Source organism: Ursus americanus, chromosome X, assembly GCF_024610735.1.
Source record: "Ursus americanus isolate L20-20 chromosome X, mUrsAme1.1.p, whole genome shotgun sequence".
Classification (NCBI taxonomy): Eukaryota; Metazoa; Chordata; class Mammalia; order Carnivora; family Ursidae; genus Ursus; species Ursus americanus.
Window position 1 is genome coordinate 3,824,173 of NC_142164.1, and position 26,915 is coordinate 3,851,087.

The 26,915-nt window shown below is 42.1% G+C and overlaps 1 protein-coding gene across 3 annotated transcripts in view; it reads left to right on the forward strand.

Moving 5' to 3' along the window:
* CD99L2 (CD99 molecule like 2) overlaps positions 1-26,915 on the forward strand; it is a 105,685-nt gene that overhangs the window by 63,511 nt on the left and 15,259 nt on the right. For all 3 annotated transcript variants that reach the window (XM_045805113.2, XM_045805115.2, XM_045805114.2), the window contains 3 exons: positions 19,989-20,057; positions 20,187-20,270; positions 22,024-22,083. In XM_045805113.2, the coding sequence (XP_045661069.1) occupies positions 19,989-20,057; positions 20,187-20,270; positions 22,024-22,083 (213 nt within the window). The remainder of the gene's footprint in view (positions 1-19,988; positions 20,058-20,186; positions 20,271-22,023; positions 22,084-26,915) is intronic.

Here is a 26,915-nt window from a genome sequence, read left to right on the forward strand (position 1 = left end):
GAGCTGGCCGGAAGTCCTGGCCAGCACGGCGGCTCCCCGGACCTGGTTGTAGCTCATTAACTACAACTGCCCACAGAGCTCCCCTAGGGCTGGGGGTACTTCGAGGCACAGAACCCTAAAATAGTAGTTCTCAAACTTTTTGGTCTCAGGACTCCTGACATCATTGAGGATCTCAAGGGCTTTTTTTTATGTGGGTCACATCTAGCAGTATTTCTCATCTTTGAATTTAAAACAAACAAAAATCTTAAAATATTCATTTAAAATGAATAATAAAGTTGTATCTGTTAACAAAGAACATATTTTATGATAACTATGCTTGGCAAGACAAAAACAATTAAGTGAGAAGATCTTTGTGAGCATTTTAGAAAATTTCTAGGACATCTTAGTGGAACAGCTGGATTCTCACATCTTCTGGATTCAGGTATATACGTTGTTATGATAAGTTGTTCACCCAATTTTTTCCAATGGTAACATGTTGCAAATTGTACTGTGATATCACAACCATTTACTGACATTGATACAGTACACTCATTCAAATTTCTCAGGTTTATTTGTACTCACAAGTGTATTTAGGTCTATGCAATTTTGTCATGTGTAGGTTGGTGTATTCCCCGTAAAATACACAGAACCGTCCCATCACTGTAAGTCTTGTTAGGTGGAGTGGTCTCCAGAAGTCGCTTAGTTCCTGATGGTTGAGTAAATTTGGTCTTTTATGAGAGAAAATAGCTAATTCAGCTCAAAATTGAAATAATCACGTAAGTGATTTTTCTCGGGTCACCTGTTACACTTGGATGTGCAATGTTAAATGCTTTCACAGTCCTTCCCATTTCATCACCCAGAGTGCTGAAAAGTTGTGTACTCAAGGTTGAGCTTTCATAAGGTGTTTTTTCTGCACCCCTCTATTAATTTTGTATTGCCTCGTAGTCAGTTACCATAAATTACTGAGTTAGAGCAATTTCAGTGCATTCTCTTATTCCCCTGGGTCAGGAGTTTGAGTTCTATTTAGCTGGGTCCTCCACTCACTGTTTCCTACAGAGCTGCAGTCATGGTATCAGCTGGGGCTGGGGTCTCATGTGAGGTGTGAGGTTTGAGGTTGTGCTCCATTTTCTGTTGCTGCTGTGGTAATGAATTACCATAGAGTTGGTTGCTTAAACAATGCATGTGTATTATCTTGCAATCATCGAGGTCAGAAATCTGAAACGGACCTAACTGAGCTAAAACCAGCGTGTTGGCATACTGTGTTCCTTCTGGAGCCTGTAGAGAATGTTGATTTCCTTGCCTTTTCCAGCTTCTTCAGGAGGCCTACATTCTTTGGCTCATGGTCCTTTCCCTCCATCTTCAGAGCCAGCAGTGTAGTGTAGCATTTTCAGATCTTTCTCTCTGACTCTTTCTCTCTCTCTTTTTTTAAGATTTTATTTATTTGTCAGAGAGAGCAAGTGCTCACAAGCAGGGGGAGCAGCAGGCAGAGAAAGAAGGCTTCCCAATGAGTGGGGAGCCCGATGCAAGACTTGATCCCAGGACCCTGAAATCATGACCTGAGCCGAACTGAGCCACCCAAGCGCCCCTGACTCACTCACTCTCTCTCTCTCTCTCAAAGACCTTTGTGATCACATTGAACCCACCCAGATAATCCAGTATAGTCTCCCCATCTCAGTATTCTTTTTTTTTTTAATGATTTTTTATTATGTTAGTCACCATACAGTACATCCCCGGTTTCCGATGTAAGGCTCGATGATTCATTAGTTGTGTATAACACCCAGTGCACCATGCAATACGTGCCCTCCTTACTACCCATCACCGGTCTATCCCATTCCCCCACCCCCCTCCCCTCTGAGGCCCTCAGTTTGTTTCTCAGAGTCCATAGTCTCTCATGTTTCATTCCCCCTTCTGATTACCCTCCCCTTTCTTTATCCCTTTCTTCCCCTACCGATCATCCTACTTCTTATGTTCCATAGATGAAAGAAATCATATGATAATTGTCTTTCTCTGCTTGACTTATTTCACTTAGCATTATCTCCTCCAGTGCCATCCATGTTGCAGCAAATGTTGAGAACTCATTCTTTCTGATGGCTGAGTAATATTCCATTGTATATACGGACCACAACTTCTTAATCCAGTCATCTGTTGAAGGGCATCTCGGCTCCTTCCACGATTTAGCTATTGTGGACATTGCTGCTATGAACATTGGGGTGCATATGGCCCTTCTCTTCACTACGTCTGTATCTTTGGGGTAAATACCCAGTACTGCAATTGCTGGATCATAGGGTAGCTCAATTTTTAACTTTTTAAGGGACGTCCACACTGTTTTCCAGAGTGGCTGTACCAACTTGCATTCCCACCAACAATGTAGGAGGGATCCCCTTTCTCCACATCCTCTCCAACAATTGTTGTTTCTTGCCTTGTCTATTTTTGCCATTCTAACTGGCGTAAGGTGGTATCTCAGTGTGGTTTTGATTTGAATTTCCCTGATGGCTAATGATGTTGAACATTTTTTCATGTGTCTGTTAGCCATTTGTATGTCTTCATTGGAAAAGTGTCTGTTCATATCTTCTGCCCATTTTTTGATTTGTTTATTTGTTTCTCATGTATTGAGTTTGAGAAGTTCTTTGTAGATCTTGGATACCAGTCCTTTATCTGTAGTGTCATTTGCAAAGATATTCTCCCATTCGTGGGCTGCCTCTTAGTTTTTCTGACTGTTTCCTTGGCTGTGCAGAAACTTTTAATCTTGATGAAGTCCCATAAATTCATTTTATCTTTTGTTTCTCTTGCCTTTGGGGATGTATCATGAAAAAGGTTGCTTTGGCCGAAATCGTAGAGGTTGCTGCCTATGTTCTCCTCTAGAATTTTGATGGATTCCTGTCTCACATCGAGGTCTTTCATCCATTTGGAGTTTATTTTTGTGTATGGTGTGAGAGAGTGGTCAAGTTTCATTCTTTTGCACGTAGCTGTCCAATTTTCCCAGCACCATTTATTGAAGAGACTGTCTTTTTCCCACCGGATGTTTTTTCCTGCTTTATCAAATATTAGTTGCCCAAAGAGCCGAGGGTCCATTTCTGGGCTCTCTATTCTGTTCCATTGGTCTATGTGTCTGTTTTTGTGCCAGTACCATGCTGTCTTTGTGATCACAGCTTTGTAGTACAGCTCGAAATCTGGCATTGTGATGCCCCCAGCTTTGTTTTTCCTTTTCAACAGTTCCTTGGAGATTCGGGGCCTTTTCTGTTTCCATACAAATTTAAGGACTATTTGTTCTAGTTCTTTGAAAAATGTCCTCGGTATTTTGATCGGGATAGCATTGAAAGTGTCGATTGCTCTGGGTAGCATGGACATTTTAACTATGTTAATTCTTCCGATCCATGAGCATGGAATATCTTTCCATCTTTTTATGTCTTCCTCAATGTCTTTCAAGAGTGATTTATAGCTTCTAGAATATAGGTCCTTTACGTCTCTGGTTAAGTTAATTCCAAGGTAACGTATGGTTTTTGGTGCTATTGTAAATGGGATGGATTCCCTAATTTCTCTTTCTTCGGTCTCGTTATTCGTGTATAGAAATGCAACTGATTTCTGAGCATTGATTTTGTATCCCGCCACATTACTGAATTGCTGTATAACTTCTAATAGTTTGGGAGTGGCTTCTTTTGGGTTTTCCATATAGAGTATCATGTCATCTGCGAAGAGAGACATTTTGACTTCTTCTTTGCCGATTTGAATACCTTTCATCCCTTTTTGTCGTTTGATTGCTGTTGCAAGGACTTCTAGTACTATGTTGAATAATAGTGGCGAGAGTGGGCATCCTTGTCGAGTTCCTGATCTTAAGGGAAAGGCTTCCAGCTTTTCCCCATTGAGAATAATATTTGCAGTAGGTTTTCATAGATGGCTTTTATGAGATTGAGAAATGTACCCTCTATTCCTACACTCTGAAGGGTTTTAATCAGGAAAGGATGCTGTATTTTGTCAAATGCTTTTTCGGCATCGATTGAGAGGATCATATGGTTCCTGAGTCTTTTCTTGTTGATATGGTGTATGACGCTGATTGATTTGCGAATATTGAACCACGCTTGCATCCCAGGTATGAATCCCACTTGATCGTGATGGATAATCCTTTTAATGTACTGTTGGATTCTATTAGCAAGTATCTTGTTGAGGATTTTGGCGTCCATATTCATTAGGGAAATCGGTCTGTAATTCTCCTTTTTGAGGGGGTCTTTGCCTGGTTTGGGGATCAAGGTAATATTGGCCTCATAGAATGAGTTTGGTAGCTTTCCTTCTGTTTCTATTTTTTGAAATAGCTTTAGGAGAATAGGTATTATTTCTTCTTTGAATGTTCGGTAGAATTCCCCAGGAAAACCATCCGGGCCTGGAGTTTTGTTATTTGGAAGGTTGTTTATCACTGACTCAATTTCTTCAAAATTAATTGGCCTGTTTAAGGAATCAATTTCTTCCGGTTTCACTCTTGGTAGTTTATAGGTTTCCAGGAAGGATTCCATCTCTTCCAGATTGCTTAGTTTATTGGCATATAGCTGTTGATAAAAATTTCTAATAATCCTTCCAATTTCAATGGTGTTGGTCGTGACCTCTCCTTTTTCATTCATAATTTTAATAATCTGGGTCCTTTCTCTTTTCTTTTGGATAAGTGTTGCCAGTGGTCTGTCAATTTTATTGATTCTCTCAAAGAACCAGCTTCTAGTCCTGTTGATCTGCTCTACTGTACTTCTGGTTTCTGCTTGATTGATTTCAGCTCTAATTTTGGTCAACTGCTTCCTCGTGCGGGGATTAGGCCTGTCCCTCTGTTGCTGTTCCAGCTTCTTGAGGTGAGAATATAAAAACTGCATTTTAGATTTTTCTATTCTTTTGAGTGAGGCTTGGATGGCTATGTATTTCCCCCTTAGGACTGCCTTTGCAGTATCCCATAGGTTTGGGACTGTTGTATTTTCATTCTCATTGGTCTCCATAAATTGTTTAATTTGATTTTTGATTTCCTGGTTTATCAAGTCATTCCTGAGCAGGATGGTTCTTAGTCTCCAAGTGTTTGAGTTTCTTCCAAATTTTTCCTTGTGGTTGAGTTCCAATTTCAGAGCGTTGTGGTCTGAGAATATGCAGGGGATAATTTCAATCTTTTGGTATCGGTTGAGACCTGTTTTGTGTCCCAGAACATGGTCTATTCTTGAGAATGTTCCATGGGCATTAGAATAGAATGAGTATTCTTTGGTTGTGGGGTGTAGTGTTCTATATATATCTATGAGGTCCAACTCGTCGAGTATGGCATTCAGAGCCTTTGATTCTTTGCTTAGTTTTTGCCAGGGTGTTCTGTCTATTTCTGATAGTGGAGTGTTGAGGTCCCCTACTATTAATGTATTTTTATTTATATGTCTCTTTATTCTGGTTAAGAGTTGGCTTGTGTATCTTGCTGCTCCCCTGTTGGGGGCATATATATTTATAATTGTCATATCCACTTGTTGAATACTTCCTTTAAGAATAATACAGTGCATGGGGCGCCTGGGTGGCACAGCGGTTAAGCGTCTGCCTTCGGCTCAGGGCGTGATCCCGGCATTCTGGGATCGAGCCCCACATCAGGCTCCTCTGCTATGAGCCTGCTTCTTCCTCTCCCACTCCCCCTGCTTGTGATCCCTCTCTCGCTGGCTGTCTCTATCTCTGTCAAATAAATAAATAAAATCTTCAAAAAAAAAGAATAATATAGTGCCCTTCTGCGTCTCTAACTATAGTCTGTAGTTTAAAATCCAATTTATCTGATATGAGAATTGCTACCCCAGCTTTCTTTTGAGGTCCATTTGCATGAAAGATGGTACTCCATCCCCTTATTCTCAGTCGGAATGCATCTTTGGGTTCGAAATGAGTCTCTTGTAGACAGAAAATGGATGGGTCATTTCTTTTTATCCAATCTGCAACCCTGTGTTGTTTTATGGGAGCATTTAAGCCATTACCATTAAGACCGAGTACTGAGAGATATGATTTTAATGATGCCATGTTGCCAGTAAAGTCTTTGTTTGTATTGGCTGTGACTTTTGTTCTGTATCACTCTTGGGGCCTTTTTACTTTTATAGAACCCCCCGTAATATCTCCTGTAGGGCTGGTTTCATGGTTACGAAATTGGTTAGTGACTGGCGATTCTGAAATGTCTTTATTTCTCCATCAATTCTGAATGACAGCCTTGCTGGATAAAGGATCCTTGGCTGCATGTTTTTCTCTGAAAGAGCTTTAAATATGCTCCCCCAACCCTTTCTCTCATTCCAGGTCTGTGTAGACAGGTCTGACGTAATTCTGATGCCTTTGCCTTGGTACGTGAGAAATTTCTTTGCCCTGGCCACTTTCAATACTGTATCCTTGCATCTAATATTTGCGAAATGCACTATGACGTGACGTGGCGTAGGTTTGTCATGGTTGAGCTTGGGAGGGGTCCTCTCTGCCTCTTGGACACGAATGTTTGTTTCCCTCGCTCGATTAGGGAAGTTTCAGCTACAATTTGTTCAAATATCTCTTCTAGACCTCTGTTTTTCTCCACCCCCTCAGGGATGCCGATGATTCTAACATTGGATCGTTTCATTGAGTCAGTAATCTCCTGTAACCTACATTCGTGGGCTTGGATTTTTTTAAGAGCAGCTTCTATTTTGGTTTTTTCCTCTATTAACCCATCCTTCAGTTCCCTAACCCATTCCTCTGCTTCTGTGACCCTGGCCGTCAGAGCCTCTAGTTTTGCCTGCATTTGGCTCATAGAATTTTTAATTTCTGTCAGATTCGCTCTCATTTCTGTCCTTAGGGATTCTATATTCTCAGTAACCTTTTCGTTAATAGTTTTTTCAATTCTACTCATCATTTTGACCATCGTTACTCTGAATTCCATTTCTGATACTTTGGTTACATCCATATCCATTATTTCTGTGGCAGAGGCCACAGACTCACTGTCTTTTCTTTGCTGGGGGCGGGGGGGCTTCTCCTTCTTGTCATTCTGATGAGGAGAGGTTGTGGGGTTGTCCAGAGCCCAAATTATTGCCTGGGTCCCAGGCCATGCCCCTTGTTTTATAGGGATCTTAGGGATGTGGGCTTCTTCTTTAAAGATTTTATTTATTTATTTATGTGGCAGCCAACCAGCGAGAGGGAACAGAAGCAGGGGAGTGGGAGAGGAAGAAGCAGGCTCCCAGCGGAGGAGCCCGATGAGGGACTCCTTTCCGGAATGCCGGGATCACGCCCTAAGCCGAAGACAGGTGCTCAATGACTGCGCCACCCAGGCGCCCGGGTTGTGGGCTTCTTGATTTTTCAGCCTGCCTTCTGTGTTCTGGGGGAGGGGCCTGCCGCGCCGATACTCAGGCAACCCTGTTTGGGTAGAGTCTCGGCGTCCCCTGCGAGGGGGGATGGGGATGGGCACTCTCTGAGCTGGTATTTCCAGGCTTTTGTTCTCTGGCGGCTTTCCCTGGCGGTTTGCTGTGCCTCTTCTGAGAGTCAGAGCAGCAGCTGCCGAATTTCAGCCTCTGTCACAGAACAGAGGGATTGTGGCCCGTTCTCTACTTATGTTCTGGCCACTTTAACTCTTTTACTGTTGGTGCTGCTCAACCCTGCAGCGTCCCGGGATGTGCGCCCCACACCCGGCGTCCCAGCCCTCACTTCCAGGGCCGGCGTGTCTCTGTCCTTTGTGTTTCTAACGCCGCCAGCCGCCAGCCCGCGCGTGCAGGTGGCTACCGCTTCCCGGTGCCCAAACGAGGCGGCTCCCTCCCCTTCCGTTTATCTTCCGATATCTGTGCGCGGTTTCATGGCTCCCTGCTTCGTACCTCAATACTCAGCGCTGGAGATGTTCATTTGTAGAGATCCAGATGCATCATCCTGCGTTTCAGGCTGGTTCTGTGGTTGTTTAGGCTGGTCTGGTACCTATCCAGCTCCACTCGGGGGACCGGCTGAAAAAGGTGTCTCCTACTCCTCCGCCATCTTAACTCCTCCCATCTCAGTATTCTTAACTTAAAAACATATGTAAAACCTTTTGCCTTGTGTAAGGTAGTGTATTCACAGGTTCTAAGAATTAGGACATTGCTGTCTCTTTGGGGGGAGTATTGACTTTCTACCACATCTGCCCTCTGGTTTACAAATAGTCATATTCCCCCACATGCAAAAGACATTCAGTCTGTCTCAGCTTCTTCAAAAGCTTCAAGTCATTACATCATCAGCTCAGATTCCAAAATCTTAAATTAATCAGCACAAATGTCCTAAATCTTATCACCTAAATTATCCAAATCAGATGTAGTTAAGGCTTTGGTTATAGAAACCATTCTGAGGTACAGTCCTTCATGTGTACACCCGTGAAACTCAAGAAACAAGTTATTTGATCCCCAAAATACAGTGGACAGGCGTGAGACACAGTTGTAGATATTCCATTTACAGAAGTGAGAAAATGGGGGCGCCTGGGTGGCACAATCTGTTGAGCGTCTTATTCAGGTCATGATCTCCAGGTTGTGAAGTCGAGCCCCACATCGGGCTCCACGCTCAGTGTAGAGTCTGCTTGGGACTCTCCTCCCTGCCCTCCCCCCACTCTCTCCCACAAACGTGCATGCACGCACTCTCTCTCTCTCAAATCAGTAAATCTCTTTAAAAGTGAGAGAATATAAGGCAAAAGAATTTTACCAGTTTCCAGCAATTTCAAAATCCAACTGGGCAAACTCCGTTAGGTTCCAGGCCTGGGGATCATTTGCGGTGGCTCACAGCAGTACGTTCTGGGCTTGCAGCTCTGTCCTTGGAGTCATCCTTCCCTTTTCATAAAAGATAGCACGTTTGTAGCTGAGTTGTTCTGTCGGCCTATTTTCTGCCTATAGAATTTTGGGAGGCTAACAACCTTCTTTCATTTTGTTCTCTTTCTGTCTCTTTTACTTCCAAGCTGCCAGTGCTCCTGCTGCTATAAAATTCTCAAGAACCTTATGGATTTCCCATGTACATCATGGAGATTACTCCATTGGACAAGAGGCCCCTCCACAGATCTTTCCACTGAGATGGCTGAGGGGATCCATGAGTCACATGTATTATCTCTTCAAAGAGCCTTGTGTGTGACTACAACTCTGACCTTCTGACCCTTCCAAGGCACTAAAAAGAGGTTTGCCAGCCACACCATTGACTTTCTCTTCAAAGCATGCTCTCTTGGCAGTGAATTTTATAGGACTTTTTGTAATCAGGTTAGGATAAAACTTTTTTTTTTTTTTTGAGATCTCGTCAGCTAACCTGTCCAAGTTCATTATTTACAAGTCGGCTTTTCGCATAACTACAGGATGCATCGTTCAGCCAAGTTTTCTGCCACGTAGTAAGGATCTTCTTTCTTTCAGCGTCCGGTAGCATGTTCCTACATTCCATCTGAGACCCGACTGGCAAAGCCTTTAACATCCATATGTCCATCCACAGACTTCATGATGATGTAAGGACTCTCTAGTGTGCTGTAGGTTTTTTCTACCATGTTCTTGACTTCTTCCTGAATCCTCTTTAGCTGTCACTAGTTGTTAACATCCATATTTCTGCTAACCGTCTGTTGAAGGCAATCCAGGCTTTTTCTGTCGCGCTCCTCAAAATCCTTCCAGCCTTTGTCTATTACATGATTCCAAAGCCACTTCCACGTATCTAGGTATTTATTTCAGCAGTACCTTAATCCTAGTACCAGCATTTATAGTTTCTTATTGCTGCTGTAGCAAATTACCGCAGTGTGCTGGCTTAAAACAGTCCAAATGTATTACCTTCCGGTTCTGGAGGTCAGAAATATGATTTGGGTTTTGTTGGATCAAAATGAAAGGTACTGGCAGGGCTGTGTTCCTTTGGGAGGCTCTAGGGAGAAATCTGCTTCCTTGGTTTTTCCTGCTTTTGAAGGCCAGATTCCTTGGCTAGTGGCCCCTTCCTCCATCCTCAAAGCCAGCAAAGTAGTCTCTTCGGATTTCTCCCTCACTCTCACCACTGCTTCCCTCATCACATCTCCTCTGACTCTTCTGCCCATCTCTTCCCCTTTATAATTACCTTGGGCTTGCCTGAAAATTCCAGGATAATCTTTTCATCTCAAGGTCCTTAGCTTCATCACATCTGCACAGTCCCTTTTCCCTGTGTGATGTAACCTAGTCACAGGCTCGGCTGTGTTGGCAGAATTCATTTCTGTGCAGCTACAGAACCGTGGCCACCTCTTCAGGGCCTGCTAGAAAATGCGCGTCGGCTGCCTTTAATGTCGGCTCAGGGAAGGCCTAAAGCCCTCTTTTCAAGGGCTTAGCACCTGATGGTGTCTGAATCACGCAGAATATTCTCCCTTTTGAGTAATTCATTCCTACTGATTGGCATCCTAATTATATCTGCAAAAATCCCTTCACTTCTGCCTGATCTTAGAAATGACGTGGTTCCTCCCACACTCCAGGGGCTGGGATTATACAGGCTGTGTACACAAGGGGGAGAGCAGGCATCTTCACAGCTGTCTTAAGATGCCACCTACCATCTAGGACATTAAGTGAAACTGGCATTCTCTTTCAGCGGCTGTTCTATAGTGCACAACCGGATGCATTCTCATACCGTTGCTGCTACTGTCCTGGTTCACGCCCAGGGTCGGTCAGTGTATACACCACAGCGTTTGCACCACAGTGCAAATGTCAGCCCTTTTAAGAGGGCAAAGAACATCTGAGGAAGATTATAAAAAGTTATGACCTCACAGACCCCCCAGGGATTCACGGAATACTCTTTGAGAACTACTGTCCAGGTGCTACTTATGTGGCCTCAATCCATTTTCTGTTAAATCCATGATTTCCTCATGATGAATGTGCAGTGAGCACGTATTTGTGGGGCCAGGACAAGCAGGAAGGTCATTTGTATGTCTGCTGTTGTATCAAGCTTTACCTTCACAATTTCACTCCTGTAGGCAGTCCTGTAAATTAGTTCTACCTTTCGGGAGGGTGATTTGATAAAATCTTTGAGCAGCTCTTCAAAGCATTTTCCCGCTAGGTGCACTTCTGCGCGCGTGCAGCTCTCTTGTGTTTTATATCAGCCCCGAATGAAACACGGAAGCCCCACAGGGAAATACAGTTCTAAGCATTCATGCTGTACAGCCAATGCAAAACCAAGATAGATCTCTGGAACTGACATGAAGAGAGTCAAGTCACAGATCAGAATGTATGTGGTATGAATCAGCTTCTACCAAATACGTGTACGTGAGGCACGCACACGCATGCTAGCATGCATATCTGAAAAGACTCCGTAGTCACCTCGGAGAATAGATCTGAGGTCAACTCTAATATTTGAATTTCTTTCAATTCTATACCTTTGGATTATTTTTATATTGAGCATATATTACCTTTGTAATGAACTTAAACATTAAAGCCATCTTTACGTGAGGAAGATCTCCAGGTGTCAGAACTGGAAAAACCTTCATGGTCATGTCCTCCCCTCATTGTTCGGATGAAAAGGACTAGTCCAGGGGTCTGCTGCAAGCTAGCAGAGTGACAGGACTGGAGCCTGGGGTCCTGGCTTTTCCTCTCCAGCGTGCTGCCATTACAAGTGTTTGCACAGGGGAGGTCTTGATGACCCCCAAGGGGAGTTTAGTGTCAGGTGGTGCACCTTGGCCAAAAAAGCCTTGGCAAAGGCTTCTCCTGATCCACAGGTCAACCTGTGCAGAAGAGTAATCACAGTACCTCAAAACCAAAATTGTAAGCTTTGGCTTGTAGTCATTCCTGGCCTGCTTGGCAGTTTGCCTAGCCCATGGAAGATTAGATCTAATAATCTAGAAAGAAGAAAATGGGATTCTGCTCTTTAAGAGATAAGCACAGTGTGAGAACAGAAAAATAGTGGCCACAGGGTCTCTAGAAAAATTGTATTTGATATACCCTCATCTCAAAGAGGCAGAGAGCTATGTTGTTCGGATTTTCAGTGTGCCACCAACCATTGGGATCAGGAAAGAATAAGCTTTAGTTGTCTGCAAACTTCACTTGTGTATCCCACCTCATTCCTAGATGTTCTTACTGCCCTTCTTCTGCCTGCTTTGCTCCTTAGTTTTTAAGATCAATAATCAACATTCTTGGCGGTGGGGGGGTGCCTGGGTGGCTCAGTTGGTTCGGCATCTGCCTTCAACTCAGGTCGTGATCCCGGGGTCCTGGGATGGAGCCTCTTGTTGGGCTCCTTGCTTAGTGGGGAGTCTGCTTCTCCCTCTGCCTCTCCCACCCACTTGTGCGTGCACTCGCTCTCTCTCTCTCTGGCTCACTTTGTCTCTCTCAAATAAATAAAAAAATTTTAAAAACAGACATTCCTGAGCCCCTGAAGACCAGCCGTTTATGTGTCAGACCTTTTTTTGATATCAAAAATGACCTTGATGTTCAAATCAATCTTTAACTATTTTTTTTAACTATTTGTTTTGAGGTAATTGTGAACTCATGAAGGTGTAAGAAATACTATGGAGAGATCCCATGTACCCTATATCCACTTTCCCCAGTGGTAACATCCTGCAAAATTATAGTATAATGTCACAAGCGGGATATCGATATTGATACAAAATCTAGTGATCCTATTCAGATTTTCCCAGTTTAACTTATACTCACATGTATGTGTGTGTTTTCACTTCTATGTAGCTCTGTCACCTGGGTAGATACATGTATCCACCATGATAGTCCACATGGAGAACATTTACATCATCATAAAGATCCCTCTTGCTGCCCTTTTATGAACACCATTACCTTCCCCTCTTTTCCCCCCTTTCTGGTCCCCACCCCGTAATCTGTTCATCTGTAGAATCTGGCAATTTAGAAAATGTTGTGTAAATGGAATCATATACTGTGTAATGTTTGGGGATTGGTTTTCTTTTCCACTCAGCATAATTCCCTTGAAATCTACCCAAGTTTTTGCAAGTATCAATAGTTTGTTGCTTTGCCTTGCCAAATAGTATTCCATGATGTAGATATACCACAGTTTGTTTATGAAGGTCATCTGGTCTTTTCCAGTTTTTGGTTATAAACATTTATATGCAGGTTTTTGTATAAGCATGAGTTTTCCATTCTCTGGGGTAAATGCCCGGGAGTGTTAATTGCTGGGTCATATGATAGTTGTAGGTTTAGTTCTTAAAGGATGTTGCCAGCCTGTTTCCCAGAGTGGTCGTATACCATTTTACATTCCCACCAGGGGTATATGAGTGATCCAGTTTCTCCACATCCTTGTTGGTACTTGGAGCAGTCATTCTGATAGCTGTGATATCTCATTCTGATTTTAATTTGCATTTCTCTAATTGTATGTGCTTATTGGCTATCTGTATAAACTCTTCAGGGAGATGTCTCTTCATGTCCTTTGCCCATTTTCTAATTGGATTGTCTATTTTTTTACTCTGAATTTTAAGAGGTCTCCATGTGTTCTGGACACAGTCCTTAGTCATATATGTGTTTCGTAAGGATTTTCTCCTGCTCTGTAGCTTGTCTTTCATCTTCTTAACACGGTCTTTCACAAAAGGAAGTATTATAATTTTGATGAGGTCTGGCTTGTCTTTTTTTTCTTTTATGGATCATGGCTTTGCTAGCAAGCCTATGCACTCTTCACCAAGCCCTCAGTCCTGAGGATTCTCTTCTGTTTTCTGAAAGTTTTGTAAATTTACACTTGACATTTGAGACAAAGTTGTTCATTTTGAGCTCATTTTTGGATAAGGCGGGAAGCTTAGGTTGTGGTTCATTATTTTTGCCTGTGGATATCCCGTTGCTCCACCAATGGACACCCTTAGTTGAGATAGGTGAATGTTCATCCTTTGTGGAAAAGACCATCCTTCCTCCATCTTGCCTTTACACCTTTATCAAAATCTCTTGAGCTTATTTGGGCAGGTCTTTTTGGGTTCTTGATTCTGTTCCATTGATCTGTGTGTCTGCCTCCCTGCTGATGTCTTGATTACTGTAACTATAAGTAAGTGTTCAATACCGGGGAGAGTGATTCCTCCCACTTTATTCTTTGTCAGGATTGTTTTAGCTCTTCTGGGGCCTGTGGCTTTCTGTACGGATTTTAGAATAAGTTTGTCAAGGACCTGGTGGATTTGGATAGGTCAGTTTGTGGAGAGTTAACATCTTTATTTATTTTTTCCCAAGATTTTATTTATTTATTTGACAGAGAGAGCGAGCGAGAGAGGGAACACAGGGGGAGTGGGAGAGGAAGAAGCAGGCTCATAGCAGAAGAGCCTGATGTGGGGCTCGATCCCAGGACCCCGGGATCACGCCCTGAGCCGAAGGTAGACGCTTAACGACTGCGCCACCCAGGCGCCCCAACATCTTTAATTCTGAGTCTTCCAATGCATGAACACAGTATGTCTCCGGTTATTTAGGTCTTGATTTTGCTCCTTATCTTCTTGTAACTTTCGGTATTCAGTTCCTGTATGATTGATTTTGATATTGTTAATGCTATATCCTGAGACCTTGCTGAACTCATTGGTTCTACAAAACTCACTTACTGAATTCTAGGAATTTTTTTTTTGTAGCTTCCTTGGAATTTTCTATGTACATGATCCTGTCATCTACAAATAGGGATAGGTTTCTTTCTTTCTTTCCATTCTGTATCTTTTATTTTTTGTCACAATGTTGGCACTTCTAGTACTACATTAAATTAGAGCAGTATCTGTGCCCTGTTTCCAAACTTAGGGAGAGAGCATTCAGTCTTTCACCATTAAATCTGATGATAGCTACGGGTGTTTTCTAGATTCTCTTTATGAAGTTGAGGCAGTTATCCTTTATTCCTAATTTGCTGATTCTTTTTTCCTAAATGAGTATTGGATTTTTCCATGTCAATGTGATTATGATTTTTCTTCCATAGCCTGCTGATATGGTGGGTTACATGGTTATTCAAATGTTGATTCAGCTTTGCATAACTAGAATAAATCCCATTTGTTCATGGTATGTAATTCTTTGTATACGTTCTATTCAGTTTGCTAATATTTTGTTGAGGATTTTATGTATTAGTTCATGAGAGACATTGGTCTATAGTTATTTATTATATGGTCTTTTTCTGTTACCAGGTTAGTACTGGCCTCATAAAATGAGTTGGGAAATATCCCTCCTTTCTATTTTCTGGAAGAGATTATGTAAAATTGGTGTGAATTGTCTTTTAAATGTTTGGTAGAGTTCACCAGTGAAACCATCAAAGCCTGGATATTTCTGTTTTGGGGAGCTTTTACATTAAAAAATTGCTCATGGTTATAGGAATATTCAGATTGCAGGTTTCATCTAGGTTGAATAACTTTTATTGTGGTAAATGTACATAGAACTTACCATTTTAATCATTTTAAATGTACACATCCTTGGCATTAAGTATATTCCCAGTGTTGTGCAACCATCACCACTATTCATTTCCAGAATTTTCTCATCATCCCGAGCAGAAAGTCTTTACCCATTAAACAGTAACTCCCCATTTTTCTCTACCCTCATCCCCTAGTAATCTCTATTTTACTTTCTGTCTCTACGAATCTGCCCCTTTGGGGTACCTCATATAAGTGGAATCCTATAATATTTGTCCCTCTGCGTCTGACTTCTTTCACTTAGTATAAGTTTCCAAAGTTTATCCATGTTGTAGCATAAGTCAGAATTTCATTCCTTTATATGGTGGCATCATATTCCATTGTATGTATACCACATTTTGTTGTATCTGTTGACGAACATTTGGGTTGTTTCTTCCTTTTAATGGTTGTGGATAGTGCTGCTGTGAACATTGGCACGCGAGTACCTGTTTGAGTCCCTGCTTTCAATTCTCTGGAGTGTATACCTAGCAGCAGAACTGCAGGATCATTTGGTAATTCTATATTTAACTTCGAGGAACTGCCAATCCGTTTTTCACGGCAGCTGTAGCATTTTATGTTCCCACGGCCAATGCAACAGGTTCTGGTTTCTTCACATCCTCTCCGACACTTGTTTTCATTTTTCTTTTGGTGGCAGCCATCCTAATGATTGTGAAATGGTATCTCACTGTGGATTCAATTTGCATTTCCCTAACAACTAGTGACGCCTGGCATCTTTTCATGTTCTTATTGGCTATTTGTATATCTTCTTTGAAGAGCAGTCTCTTCAAGTCCTTTGCCCACTTTTAAATCTCATTGCTTGGTTCTTCATTGTTGAGTTGTATTCTGGATCTTGATCTCTTATCAGATCTATGATTTATAAATATATTCACTCATTCTGAGCATTGTCTTTTCAGTCTCTTGATAGTGTCCAAAAGTTTTGCACAAAAGCTTTTCATTTTGATGAAGGCCAATTTATCTTATTTATTTTGTTGCCTGTGCTTTTGGTTCATAAACAAAAAATCATCACCAAATCCAATATCATGAAGACTTTCCCCTAAGTTTTTTTTTTCCCTAAGAGTTTTATAGTTTTAGTTCTTGTGTTTAGGTCTTTGATTCATTTGAATTTTATATACGTTGTAAGGTAACAGTCTAACTTCATTTTTCAGCGTGTTTTAACCAGCTTCTTGGTGCCCTTGTCAAGAATCTATTGACCATATATGCAAGTGTTTCTTTCTGGGCTCTCTGTTCTATTCCATTGGCCCATGTGTCTGTTCTTCTGCCAGTACCACACTGTTTTGATTACTGTGGCTCTGTAGTAAGTTTTGAAGGACGAGCCTCCCAACTGTGTTCTTCTTTAAGATTATTTTGACTGTTTAGAGCCTCTTGAGATATTCCATATGAATTTTAGAATGGGTTTTCCTATTTCTGAAAAACAAAAGGTTATTAGGATTTTGGTAGGGATTGCCTTGAATCTAGATCACTCTAGGTAGTATTGTCATGCTAACATTGTTCGTTTTCCAGTACGTGAACATACAGGACTGAGTTGAGTTGTGGTAGTTTGTGGGTTTTGAGAAATTAGTCCATTTTTTCTCAGTTATCGAATATATGAGCTAAGTCCCTGGCATTTTTAAAAAAAATTACCCTTCTAAAACCTACAGACTCTGTAATGATGTACCTGGTTTCATTCCTTATAATAGTATCTTGTCTTTTCCCCTTTTATGTTTGTTAGTAAGGCTAGAGGTATACTCATTTTATTGACTTTTCAAAGAACAAGCTACTTCATTGATATATATTTTCTATTTTCAATTTCACTGATTTCTGCTCTTATTTCCTTCTATCTGCTTGCTTTGGGTTTGTTTTCCTAGTATCTAGCTCTTCATTTTCTAGTATTGTGAGTTAAGAACTTGGATTATTGGGGTGTCTGGCTGGCTCAGTTGTTTGAGCATCTGCCTTTGGCTCAGGTCATGATCCCAGGGTCCTGGGATGGAGCCCTGCACTGGGCTCCCTGCTTGGTGGGGAGTCTGCTTCTCCCTCTCTCCCTCCCCCCCACATGTGCTACATCCCACATATTTTGGCAGTGTTTTTTTCATTTTCATATAGTTCTATTTATTTTAAAAATTTCCTTTGACACTTTCTCTTTGACCCTTGTTTTACTTAGAAGTGCGTTGTTTATTTCTAAGTATCTAGAGATTTTCTTGTTTTCGCTTGGTGTTTTTGTTTGTTCCTAGTTTGATTCCATTATGGTCAAAGATACCACTCTAGATAATTTCAATACTTTTTCCTTCTTTTTTAACTTATTTAAATTCAGTTAGTTAACATATAGTGTATCATTAGTTTCAGGGGTAGAGTTCAGTGATTCATCAGTCATATATAATACCTAGTGCTCATTACATCACGTGCCCTCCTTAATGCCCTTCACCCAGTTACCCCATCCCCCCACCCTCCTCACCTCCAGCAACCCTCACTTTGTTTCCTTAGTCAAGAGTCTCTTATGGTTTGTCTCCTTCTCTGATTTCATCTTATTTTTCCCTCCCTTCCTCTATGTTTCTTAAATTCCATGTATGAGTGAAACCATATAATTGTCTTTCTCCGAATTATTTCACTCAGCATAATATCCTCCAGTTCCATCCATGTTGTTGTAAATGGTAAGATTTCATACTTTTTGCCGAGTAACATTCCATTCTGTACATATACCACATCTTCTTTATCCATTCATCAGTTGATGGATATCTGGGCTCTTTCCGTAGTTTGCTATTGTGGACATTGCTGCTATAAACATTGGGGCATAGGTACCCCTTCGTATCACTACATTTGTATCCTTCAGGTAAATCCCTAGTAGTGCATTTGCTAGGTTGTAGGGTAGTTCTATTTTTAACTTACTGAAGAAGCTCCATACTGTTTTCCAGAGTGTCCGCACCAGCTTGCATTCCCACCAATAGCGTAAGAGTGCTCCCCTTTCTCTGCATCATCGCCAGCATCTGTTGTTTCCTGACTTGTTAATTTTAGCCATTCTGACTGGTGTAAGGTGGTAGTTCATTGTAGTTTTGATTTGTATTTCCCTGATGCTGAGTGATGTTGAACATTTTTTCACGTGTCTGTTGGCCATTTGTCTTTCTTCTTTGGAGAAATGTCTGTTCATGTCTTCTGCCCATTTCTTGATTATTTATTTTTGGGTGTTGAGTTTGAGAAGTTCTTTATAGATCTTGGATACCAGCGCTTTATCTGATATGTCATTTGCAAATATCTTCTCCCATTCTCCTGGTTGTCTTTTGGTTTTTATCCACTGTTTCCTTGGCTGTGCAGAAGCTTTTTATCTTGATGAAGTCCCAATAGTTCATTTTTGCCTCTGTTTCCCTTGCCTTTGGAGATGTGTCTAGCAAGAAGTTGCTGTGGCCGAGGTCACAGAGGTTGCTGCCTTTGTTCTTCTCTAGGATTTTGATGGATTCCTGTCTCACATTTTAAAACTTCAAATTTGTTGATGTTGGTTTTCTGGTTCAGGATGTAATCTCTGTTGGTGAATGTTCCCTGCATGCTTAAACAATTACTTATCCTGCTGTGACTGAGCAGAGCATCCCATTATGCCACTTACATCCTGTTCAGTTGATTGTGGTGTTTAGTTCTTCTCTATCGTTGATGATTTTCATTCTAGTAGTTGTCAGTTCCTGACGCTGGAGCACGGAAGTCCCAACTGTAATTGTGGATTCGTTGCTCTCTGCTTTAGCTCTATCAGTTTTCTCTCTGTGTGTTTTGACACTGTTGTTTGGTTAGGATTGTTCTGTGTTCTTGGTGGATTGACCCTTTATCATGATGTAACATTCTCCCTTTATACCTAGTGAAAAATGTCAGGTCATGTCTTACTGTATTTTTTATACTCTTTCCAGAAGATTCAGACTTATATTTCTTTGATCCACAGACAACCCCAAAACCTTATCCAGAAAAGACAGGTAATTCATTGTAAATTACCTGGACTATTTGAGGATTACATTATTGATCCGTAAAACTCACTGAAGTTTTTCCCCCCACAAATATTGCGTTTCTTTTCTCAGCGTTTGCCGTATACAGTACTGTCTTTGCCTTTCTTCTCCCTTAAATTTCCTTTCCCTTTTGCTACCTCCAGTCATAGAACACTTTATGGCACATTCTTGAAGCTCAAGAAAAGAAACTATTGGAAAACTCATGCATGTCATGCTATGTAATTGTTGTGACAGGAATCTGTATTTTTAGAAGAATCTGGTTGAGCTGGAAAACCTAATACTTAGAGGAGTGACCACACTTAAATGAACTATCTTGTTGGTATTCTACTACTTTCAGTTTATAAGACACTCCCGTACTCTACTGGGAGTGTAACCTCAGTCCATCCCTGGGCAGTATGATTTATGGTTATGGTGCCAGGTTGATAGTGGTGGAAACCAAGGCCTGAAGCTCCCAAGGGTCATGCTCAAGCTCTGGAACCCTCTGGGCCATGGGGTCCTATCCAGCAGATCTAGGCGGAACACCTCGCTCCATTAATCTTCACGTCATTTGTGGGACCGTGTCTGCCTTACCACCAGTCATCCGAAGAAAAGTGAATGGAACTCATCTCATTTAAACCTTCTGCATTTCTTTGTCATCCTCAAAGGGGTTGTCAGAGGCCTTCGAGGGGCCTCAAGGACTAAGAGGGGCACCATACTCATGATGTGACATCCCTGAGCCATGAAGTGGCTGCTGTATTTTGTTACTAAATGTGCTCTCCTTGCTGCCCTCCCTCCCCTTTCAGAGAGATGGGACCGTGGCACCACCACAACCAAGAGGCCAGGGACAACCAGAGCTCCAGCAAAGCCTGCAGGTAATATGGCTGCTCTGAGGAGGGCAGTAAAGAAGGGTACCGTGGAGCTGTCTTTGGGGCACTTGTCCAAAGAGCTACCTGTGCCTTAACCAATTGACTTTCTCTTGTATGTTTTGGGGCCCACTGCAGATGATGATTTTAACTTGGCTGATGCCCTGGATGACCGAAACGATCGAGACGATGGCCGCAGGAAACCGAGTGCAGGAGGAGGAGGTAAGTCAGAGCTGGCCGGAAGTCCTGGCCAGCACGGCGGCTCCCTGAACGGGTTGTCACTCATTCACGACAGCAGCCCGCAGAGTCCCCCGGGCCCGGCAGAGCTGGGAGCATTGTAAGGCCTAGGAGAACCCTAAATAGTAGTTCACAAATGTTTTGGTCTCTGAACTCCCCCAAATCATTGAGGATTTCAAAGGCTTTTGTTTCTGTGTACATTTTTTGTGCATTTGTATGTCTAAGCAGAAGAGTTAGACTCGCTGTTTCCAGATTCAGTTGTAATGTATTGTGATGGCTGAAGTGTATGAAGGAAATCTGGCCTCATATAAATATGCAGTTGAAAAAGGGAGGAATATTTTAATTGACTTTTTAGATCATTGTAGATATTCTTCTCTGTTAAGACACCCAAACTCGGCTGATGGCAGTCTCGTACCATTTCAGTATAGTGTGGAATGTGAAACCGTATCAATGAACTTTTCACACTTGATTCCATTAAACCCTTGGGACTTGCTTGGACTTTCAATGGAATTTTTATCCATTCGTGGTTTTGTATATTGTGCATTGGTCATTTGGAAATACTGGTGTCCTGGGGTCTTTTGAACTTCCAAATAATGCCGTGTTTCATTATGCAGTACCCCAGACTTACATTTGTTAATGTCACCCCCATCTCCTTAGATCAAGTCTTAAGTATTGGGAGGCTGCTCAGCTCACAGTGGTGGATATAGGTTTTTCAAAATTCTAAGTTGTGTTTGAAACCTTACCATTGGCAACAGATCCTGCCAGTGGTTTTCTTTGAAGCGACAGCCTCATTTCATTCATTTTCAAGAAAACATCTTCCAAATACTCAATTCGCCATAACCCTAGTTGGACCATCATTGATTCTTTCTAGGAAAAGTGGTCTTCCATGGCACAAAGTCGCTGATAGAACTCAGAATCGAAACGGTCCCTCGAGCGCACTCCAGATTAGTACGGTTGACTCAAAAACGTGGCGGAAATGCTTTCAGCCTGCTTTCCATTTCCTCACACAAAACGTGAAAGTTGTGTACTCATGCTTAAGCCAGAAGCCAGTTTTTCCGTTTCCTTGTATTACTTTTCTGTTGCCTCGGAACAAATGATCACAAGCTTAGCGAGTTAAGGCAGCAGCCATTTATGAACTCACAGTTTCCTTTGGTGAGCGAGGGGTTCAGGAACAGCTAAGCCGAGTTTTCTTGGGGCCTTCCAAGCTGCCATTACAATGTCAGGGCCTGGTCTCCTCTGAGCTTGTGTTCTCTTCCAAGTTTGTGTGGTGGTTGGCACAGTTCCTTTCCTTGCAGGACTAGAACTGATGGAGAAATACAGAGACGGGAGAGCTGGAAGAGGAAGACTGACCTCTGTTGCTTCTAGTGTCTGAGCTCAGGAAGGCCTCACCCTGCTTGCCTGCTTGAGTCAAGCCCACTGAGGATAATCTCCTTTCTGATTCAAACTTATTTGGGACCTTAATTTACATCCACAACATCTCTTTGCTTTTGGCACCTAATATAACCTAATCGCAGGGGGAATAGCCCCCTTGTTCATGGTCCCAGTCATGCTCCAAGTGATGGGTGTGTACTCGAGTGGGGGGGAATCTTAGGGCCCTGTTAGAGTTTTGCCTACCATGTTCATCAAGGACATTCTTAACCAGCAGTCAGTTTCTGGGGGTGTTGGGCAACACTAACTCAAGATTTTTGTCCCTGAAAAATGTGTTTTGGTATCGACTGGTATATTTTGTTTTCTCCAGGTTTCTCAGACAAGGATCTTGAAGACATATTAGGCGGTGGTGAATACAAACCTGACAAAGGTAAAATTAGGAGCACTAATTTGTCTAAACACCTTAATCTTGTTACAAATGTGATTACGTGGCAACCAGATTAATTGAGCTGTTCTTACTCAGCCTCTGGGATATAAGAAGTAGTTTCCAGACATCCTGCTTACAACTTGGAGGGCTCATTTGGAATCATGTGGGCTGTGCAGCTCAAAGGGGAGGGGGGTTTATGAGCCAATTTGGAAAAGCCACACGTTCCCGCTGGTGCTCCCAAGGCAAGGTGCAGCATGGTTAATATCTCCATCCCGAGCCAGAGCCGCTTGCCCAGGCAGCACCAGTGACTGGGATCAACTCCTGTCCCCAACCTGGGGATCCTGTCACCCTTGGGTTGGGAAGAGCAAAGCTTATCACGACAAACATATTTTAGGATTTCCCAACATTTGCAGCAACATGGATGGCATTGGAGGAGATAATGCTAAGTGAAATAAGTCAAGCAGAGAAAGACAGTTATCATATGGTTTCTCTCATCTATAGAACATAAGAAAGGGATAGAAGGGGAAGAAAGGGATAAAGAAAGGGGGGGTAATCAGAAGGGGGAATGAAGCATGAGAGACTATGGACTCTGAGAAACAAACTGAGGGCTTCAGAGGGGAGGGGGGCGGGGGAATGGGATAGACCGGTGATGGGTAGTAAGGAGGGCACGTATTGCATGGTGCACTGGGTGTTATACACAACTAATGAATCATCGAACTTTACATCAAAATAAATAAATAAGAAAGAATTAGCAACAACAACAACAAAAAAGGAGACCCATAGCAAGTTTGACATCTTTTAAAATATCTTTTTACTTTAAAATAGTTTAAAACTCGGGGCTCCTGGCTGGCTCAGTCTGTAGAGCGTGCGACTCTTGATCTCGGGGTGGTGAGTTCAAGCCCCACGTTGGGGATAGAGATTAGATTACTTAAAAATCTTTTAAAAAATCAGTTTAAAACTCGCAAGAAGTTATAAAAATAATTCAGGAGAATTTCTGTGTGCTCTTCACCCGGCATGCACTGAAGGTCCCCACTGACCTTACATAACCATAGTATGTTGTCAAAGCCAGGAAGCTGGCATTGGTACAGACTGGGTTTAAGTTACATGCAGACCTGATTCAGCTCTTGCATGTGCTCTTGTGTCCATGTGCACACATGTGGGTATATGAAATTTCATTGTGTGTGTAGATTTCAGTAACCATGACCAATCAGGATGCCAGTACGGAACTGTTTCTTCACCTCAAGGAAACCCCCTCATGCATGCCCTACCCCCTCCAAACTACCAAAGATGTAAACCTTTTATCCTAATATACATCAAGATCTGGTCCTAATATGAAGAGAATCAGCCAGATTTATTTGCAAAATAAGTTATGATTGGAATTTGTGTTACTTATGGTGGTTCCCTGTTTTGATGGTATGTTGTGGTTGTAACTTGTAGTTTTGATGCTGAGGTGTTATGGTTGTGACTGGTGTGATGGCAACCTGTTGTGACAGGTTGTGGTTGTGACTTATCGTGGTCATGCATGAACGAGTTACGAGTGTGTCTGGTTTAACCCTGCTACACTCCCTATGGTCCTGACTGTGGCATTAGCATTTGCTGCCTTCTTGCAGGGACCATGTGCCTTTCCCGTGGAATGGTGTTCTCTTCAGATTAAAGGATACTATATAGTCACATCTGTCCTTCAAAACATCTTTCCAGACAATGTCATCTTGAGTAAAAAGTTCTAAAAGCTGCTAAACGAAACTCACAGGTGTCAGGAGAACATGGAACATTTAAAGGGCAAACCCAGCAAATTGGCCAATTACTCCTGGGTGACAAATGGTATTTCCAGATGGTGAGATGCGGGCAGCGGTAGCGAGTGGGAGCGCGTGCACGGATGGAAGGCTGAATGGCACTTCGGGGGCTTTCTTATTACCAGTACATGTTTTAGCAAGAAAGAGGTGTTGGGAAATTCTTTAATTAGGCTCATATTTGAACTTCTCTTCTAAAGCATAATCAATTGTTAGCTTAAGTTATATCCTCTGTCGTTATGACCGTCATTAAAAGAAAATAAAGGGGGTCCCGGCGAAAAATACAAGTGTGAGCCTGGTCACACATGGTCATGGTGAGCACATGATGAAATTCTCAGACATTCTCCTCTATGCAGACATGCTAATGCCATGAGCGAAGATAAAACCTCCTATTTCAATACGTGATGATGGTCAGCATAAAAAAAGATCCTAATTAACATATTTTCCAACTTTGGGTCTTAGGCATATAAACTAGACTCAACTAGAGTTTTGGAGTTTGTTTCTATAAGAATATGTTATCTGTTATATAGTTTTTTTCTCAAGAAAATATTTCTGTCGGCCTTGCAGGAGCCCCATATTTTGCTTATAGGTGACAGGAGCAGTCTCTTGTCAACAGGTCCTGCCAGCTGCCTCCGTTCCCTAGCACTTTCGCCGACTGAGAAACTTGAGGCCAGTTTCTACTCCTCATTGTCTCCTCTGGGTCTACACTTTAGTGTATGCAAGCCTCAATTCCCACTCCTGAGTTGCTCTTTGGTCCCCAGTGACTTCTTGATGGTCATGGCTCTTTGTCCCGTGTGACCTCTGCAGTATTTGACTTCGATGACCATCTGCTGCTTCACATTCCTTTCTTCCGGCTCCTCCTGGCACTCTCCCACTTTCGTGGTTTCATTCGCTTCTTCCTAAATACTGTTGCCTGCCGGGAAGGTTGCCTTGGGTATCCTGTTCAGTATACCATTCTCTTCCTCACTGGAAGTGATCGATGTTAGACGCAAAGATCTGAATGTTGAGTGTGTTCGTCACGTAGTGGGGTGTCGCTACTTCTGTACCCTTTCTGCCTCCTGTCTACCAAACCGTGTATACGCGTGCCTTTGTGATTATTTCTCTATTCATCAGCATTTATATTAACCTAAACATGGGTTCATACCTACTCTCCAACTGTGATCCAGTGCCCAAAGCTTTCTTGCCTCTCTGTAACTTTCCTCTCTGACAGGGAGAAACCTACCATTCGTTGATGATTTGCATATTTGCTCAGTTCTGATATCAGCTCATACCTCTATGAGGAACAACTTTACCATCAAGAGTACAGGGTTTATGTTTAAATTCTTTGGTCTTTCTCTGACAGTTTCCAGTCAAGATAGCCTTTTTCATGGTTGCTTGGGTCAGCTGCTGTGGTTTTCAGGCAGTTAGATTCAGTTGTCACAGCCTGCATCCCGTCCGGGGATCTCCCGCCTGCCTAGTCGATGTTTTGTTTCGTTCTTTTGCTTACGTACATTAAAGTTCACTCTTTCTGATGTACAGCTGTGTGGGTTTTTACAGATGCATTTGGTCATGTGTCCACCACCAAGTACCATCCAGAACTTTCCTGTCACCGTAAACGTTCTTCTGTAAGTCCGTGTGGTAGTCAGCCATTCTCCCTTCCTCAGCTCTAATCTGTTTTCTGTTAGTGTAGCCACTAATCTGTGTACCGTCTGCATAGTGTTGCCTTTTCCTTAATGTCCTGTAATTGGAACCATGCAGCGTGTAGCCTTTGTAGATGGACTGTTAGGAATAATGCATTGAAGATTCTTCCATGTTTTTTCATGACTTGATAGTATATTTCCTTTTAGCATTGAATAGTGTTCCATTGTCTGGATGGAACACTTTTGGTTAGCTGCTTACCTGTCAAAGGACATCCTGGTTGCATCAGTTTTTGATGATTATGCATAAAGCTGCTATAAACAGTTATAAACACAGGTTTTTGTGTGGACATAAGTTTTCAGTTCACTTGGAACTGTGTGTATGATTACTGGGTCGTATGGTAAGTCTGTTTAACTTGGCGGTAAACTGCCCAGCTGACTTCTAAAGTGGATGTGCCCGTTTGCGTTCCCATGAACAGTGAATGAGAGTTCCTGTTGCTCCACATCCTCATCAGCAATTGGAATTGTCAGCTCTTTTGGATTTGGGACATTCTAATAGGTAGGTAGGGGTATCTCATCGTTTTTTCATTTTTTAAAGATTTTATTTATTAGAGCACACATGTATGCACAAGCAAGGAAGAGAGGGAGAAGCAGGGTCCCTGCTGAGAGGGAGCCCAATGGGGGGCTGGATTCCAGGACCCTGGGGTCATGACCTGAGCAGAAGGCAGGTGCTTAACCGACTGAGCCATCCAGGCAGCCCAGTTTTTTTTTTTTTTCATTTGTATTTCCCTAATGAGAAGTGATTTTGAACGTCTTTTTATATTCTTACTTTATATTCTTCTTTGGTTAAGTCCATTCAGATTTTTTGCCCATTTAAAAAAATTTTTTAAAATCGTGTTTTTTGCCTTTACGAGTTCTTTATATAATCGGGGTACAAGTTCTTTATCAGGTACATGATTTTGAAAATATCTTCTTGCAGTCTATGGCTATCTTTTCCTTTTCTTAATAGGTTGTTTGTTGAATATTTATTTCTTAATAAAGGTCAGTATCAATTTTTTGTTTTATGAATCATGCTTTTGTGTTTAAGAACAATCAAGGTCATGGAGATTTTTTTCCTCTGTCTTCTAAAAATGTTATAGTTTTAGCTTGTACATGTAGGTCTTTGCTACTCCATTTTGAGTTAATCTGTATATGGTGTGAGATAGGGGTCCAACTTTATTCTTTTGCATGTGGATATCCAATTGTGGCACAATTTGCTAATTAGATTATCCTTTCCCCACTGAATTGCCTTGATTCCTTGGTGAAAATCAGTTGACCATAAGGGTAAGGTTTTGTTCCTGGGCTCCTTCTACTCCATTGAATTCTATGGCTGGCCTTGAGCCAATACCAGACTGTCTCTGCTGGGCATGTGGTCAGCTTCAGGGCAAGC